The sequence below is a fragment of the Orycteropus afer genome, unplaced genomic scaffold (genome assembly GCF_000298275.1).
Source record: "Orycteropus afer afer isolate SDZICR_OR568_19922 unplaced genomic scaffold, OryAfe1.0 scaffold00048, whole genome shotgun sequence".
Taxonomy (NCBI): Eukaryota; Metazoa; Chordata; class Mammalia; order Tubulidentata; family Orycteropodidae; genus Orycteropus; species Orycteropus afer.
This window is the reverse complement of record NW_006921635.1, coordinates 3,215,398-3,219,972: the sequence shown is the minus strand read 5'-3', so window position 1 is coordinate 3,219,972 and position 4,575 is coordinate 3,215,398. Positions and strand designations below refer to the sequence as shown.

The 4,575-nt window shown below is 49.8% G+C and overlaps 1 protein-coding gene across 1 annotated transcript in view; it reads right to left on the bottom strand.

Moving 5' to 3' along the window:
* DIABLO (diablo IAP-binding mitochondrial protein) overlaps nucleotides 1-3,365 on the bottom strand; it is a 12,382-nt gene extending 9,017 nt beyond the window's left edge. Inside the window, exons 1-2 of the mRNA XM_007938251.1 lie at nucleotides 3,316-3,365; nucleotides 2,405-2,531 (exon numbers count right to left, since the gene is read on the bottom strand). Coding sequence (XP_007936442.1) covers nucleotides 2,405-2,531; nucleotides 3,316-3,365 — 177 coding nt within the window. The remainder of the gene's footprint in view (nucleotides 1-2,404; nucleotides 2,532-3,315) is intronic.
* Nucleotides 3,366-4,575: the final 1,210 nt, after the last annotated feature.

Below are 4,575 nucleotides of genomic sequence, written 5' to 3'. Positions count from 1 at the left end.
CATAAATACCGCTGAAATGGGGCTTGCTCATTTCCCATCTAGCACTCCCCCATAAAAACTCAGTGGTTTCTTAAGTGAGGTGCTCCTTTCACATCCACTGCCTACTTGCCAGGTATCTAAGACATTGCAGACTGACATCTCCAAGATTAAATTCTTGCCACTGTCTTCCCGAAACCCACTCCTGTCCATCCCAGTAAATGGCGACTGCAACTCCGTTCTTCAGTTGCTTGTTGTCTTGAGCCCTTAGTTGACCCTGCCTCGTGCTGATCCACGTGTTACAGAGTATAACTGCTCCCTAGGGTTTTCTTTATTATTATTTTTTTAAAAATTCTGTTGTTGCTAATAAGAATATAGACAGCAAAATATACACCAATTCAACCATTTCTACACATACAATTCAGTGACACTGACTGCATTTGGTGAGTTGTGCAATCATTCTCACCCTCCTTTTCCTTAGGGTTTTCTTGGTAATTTTTAGGGAAGCAGATTGCCAAGTCTTTATTCTGCAGTACCTCTGGGTGGGTTCAAACTGTTAACCTTTCAGTTACCGGCCAAGTACACACTCTTTGCACCATTCAAGGACTTATCATTGTTGTTAGGCACCACTGAGTCAATCATGACTCACAGCAGCCCCACGGACAACACAATGAAACACTACCTGGTCCTGCACCATCCATCTTCACAATCAATGACATGTCTGAGCCCACTGCTGCAGCCTGCAGCCACTGTGTCAGTCCATCTTGTTGAGGGGCTTCCTCTTTGTTGCTCACCTTCTACTTTACCAAGCATGATGTCCTTCTCCAGGAACTAGTACACAACATGAAACCTTGCCATCCTTCCTTCTAAAGAGTATTTTGGCTGTACTTCTGCTAAGACTGATTCAAGGACCTTCAAACCAAACCAAACTCACTGCTATGGAGTCAGATCCGACCCATAGCGACCCCTCCTTGGGTTTCTGAGGCAGTATCACTATGGAAGTAGGCTGCCCAACCTTCCTTCTGAGGAGTGGCTGGTGGGTTTGAACTGCCAGCCTTCTGGTTAGCAGTCAGATGCCTTAGGGACTATGCCACCAGAGGACCTCAGGCTTTTAAAAAGCAACTCTTGTCCATCAGATTAAGCCAAGTTCTCCCCATCACCACTACCACCATGCCAGTCAAAGTCACTATCATCTAAAACCCATAATATGACAACAGCCTCCCACTGGTCTTCCTACTTCCACACAGCAAGCTTATAAAACCTTTAAACTTTTTAAATTTATGTAAGATCATAATGACCCCATGTTAAAATCCTCTATGGCTTCTTTTTCAGAATAAAATGCAGAGCCTTACAATGGCCCACAAAATACAAAGCACATAATTTGATCCTCATCTTCTTTGGCCTCAACTAGTCTCTCCCTGCAACATTCCACTCCAGTCACATTGACCTCGATGTTCCTCAAACACATCAAGCAAAATCCTTCTGCCTGGAAAGCTCTTCCCTCAGATATGGGAACCCCTCATTTTACCACATTTCACTCTATCATGCTTTGCATATACTGTGTTGTTTTTTTTTCCCCCCACAAATTGAAGATTTGTAGCAACCTTGCCTTGACCAAGTCCATTAATGTCATTTTTCCAACAGCATATGCTCATTTCATGTCTCTGTGTCACATTTTGGTCAATTCTCATAACACTTAATAGCTTATACTATAAACACAACTTTTATACGTACTGGTAAACCAAAACATCTGTGTGACTCGCTTTATTGTCACATTTGCTTTATTGCAGTGGTCTGGAACTGAACCGAACCTGCAGTATCTCTGAGGTCTGCCTGTATTATCATGGCTCGCTTTTTCAGGTCATTCAGATTTCCACTTATTATCATCTTCTCAGAGAAGCTCTCCCTGACCACCCTAACATAAAACCACGCCCTCCTGACACTCCCCATTTTCTTACTCTATTTCAATTTTCATTACAGCACTTTTCACCACCTGACATCTTATATTTGTTTTATTTTCTCTTCTTCCACCCTGCCAAAATATCAATTCGATGAGAGTAAGAACTGTTTTGCTCACTTTTCCATTCCCAGTGTATGGCACATAAACACTGCTCAATACACTTTGGTTAATGAAAAACTATTTTGTTTATAACTGTAATATGTCCTTCTTACTCCTCTTTTCCCCTCGTTATACAAATCGACAAGCTGTTCCTACCAAACAAGACAATCAAAAAAGGAATACGTATTAATTACTTGACTCTGAACAGCAGCAGCTGGTACAGTAAAAAGCTCACTACCATTTGGAGGAGGGGGCTGTGTGTAAGCACGAGGTGAAACTGTAATCGCATGTCTGATTCTTCACTGCCCCCTTGAGACGTGCACCCAGTCCCTAAGACAAAAAACACCGAGTCCCACTACAGTCCCTTACCTGTGCAATCGGAACCGCACACAGGGTCACACCAACTCCGACTGCCACAGTTTTGTGCCACGGTCTTACCAATTCTGAGAAACAGCGCTTCCCAAAGACTGCCCTGACAGGCACACGCTGTCTGTACCTACAAACAGAAACCAAATTTAACAACGGAATCACCAGTCTTTGTAAAATTCTCTTCCATTTACTTGAGGGGATTGGAAACTCAAACTCAGCGGAGCAGCGAGATGTAGGGCCCACTTCCGGATGACAGGGCAGGGTGGGGAGCGTGGTGGAGGGGTAAGCCCCTGACCCCTCAAAGGGCAACTGCTACTTCGCTCCAGCGAGCCGTCGCTAGGGAGGAATGCGGGCCCAGTGGACTCAGAATTTTCAACAGGTAACAGCTGAGGAAGTTTAAATGTTGTTTCAGAGCCTTCCAAACACCTGATGCCAAAAACTAACGCTTCTGCGTACAGAATCTGGCCCAGTGTCTCTAATAGCCCCGCTAGACAACACCTGAAGCCGAGCCCCTGGATGCATCCCGAGACAGGGCGACCAGGGCCTCTGGGAAAACGTCAGCAGTCCGCTACCTTCTGGGACGCTCTCCCATCCTCGCCGAACTCTTCTCGGCGACTTCTATGGGCCAACGGGACCTCGAAAAGACAACCCGTGGTTTGGGTAATGCACTTTTAGTAGATGGAATCCCTAAGAAACTGCCCGTAGGAAATGACCCTCGGCCTGACCAAGGGGGCGGAAGGTGTCTGGCTGGGGCCTGGGGCCGTCACAGACGTCTTAGGGCGGCGGAAACAGGGGCCGGCTCCGACGACGAGCGAAGAGCACGCAAGCAAGGGCGGCGCCGCGCTCCCAGCTGTACCGCTCTCTGCACCGCCTCCCTCTGTCCCTGCCCTCCTACTCTGCTGCAGCGATACCTGAAGAAGGAGGTGAGGCTCCTCGACAGCCAACTCCTCAGAGCCGCCATCCTAAGGCGGGGAAATGCCGGACGCAGACGCCGGAAGTGAGCCTGCGTAGCGAGGCGGGGGGTGGCCTCTTCCAGCGGAGCGGTCCTCGCCCTTGACGACGCCCCCTAAGGGAGCAGCCGGGATTGGTCAGACAGAAGGAGGAGGCGGGGCCTAAGATAACGGTTGTAACGACCCCGCCGGGCGCCCAACCGCCGGAGCTTCTGCGCGGGGTGGGTGGGTGAGACCCTGGACCTGAGGGCGCGGAGTCCACGGAGCGGAGTCCAGCGTCGCAAAGGGTGGCATGGAACTGCAGCCGGGAAGGACCGCGCCTCGAGCCGGGCAGCTGTGAGGGGCGGGGGCTGCGCGCGACGGTGAGGGCGGGGACTGGCAGCCAGGGCGCTGTCACTTCAGCACTAGGAAGTAGGTAGTCCAACCAGCCAGCAGCAGCGCACCGAGGAGCACCGTGTAGCTGAGCAGCACGAAGGCCAGCAGCTCCCGCAGCAGCTGTAGCACGTGGATGGTGGAGGAGGCCGGCATGGCCTCGCGGAGGGCAGAGGACCTGCGGATGGGGCACGTAAAAGCCCTGAGTGCGGGACGGGGCGGGCGTCCTCCCACCCACAGGCGTCCATCGAGTACCGACGCCGCGCTGCTGCGCCTCAACTGTTGTCAGCTGCTGCGGACTAGGTCCTGGCCCTCCAAACAGTCGACACACTACCAAGGCTAAGGAAGCCTTTGGAAGGCATTGCTTTCTGCTAAACAGCCATCTGGATCCTCCCTTTGCATTTACACCATAGAATTATTTCTTTAAAAAATAAAAGTTCCAATACTACACAAAACCATTGTTTCACATCCTCCTCTGGCGAGTAGCGACTGGGATCTTAAAAGCTTGCAAGCAGCCATCTAGATGCAACAATGGGTCTTTCCTCACCCAGAGCGGAGAAGACTGAGGAAAACCAAGGACTCATGGAAATGATCAGTCCAAAGGGCTGGTACACCATGCGATCCACAGCCTATACGATTATGAAACCAGAACAACTAGATGGTGCCCAGCTACCAGTGTCAACCACTCAGAGTGGGATGTATGTAGGAGATTCTGGAAAGAGTAGGAGAACACCACAAAACTCAAAATCATTAAAAAAAAAAAAAAAAAGGGGGGGGACCAGATTTGTTGGTCTGATAGAGCCTGGTGGAACCCCTGAGACTATGACCCTTAGCTGCCCTTCAGGTCTG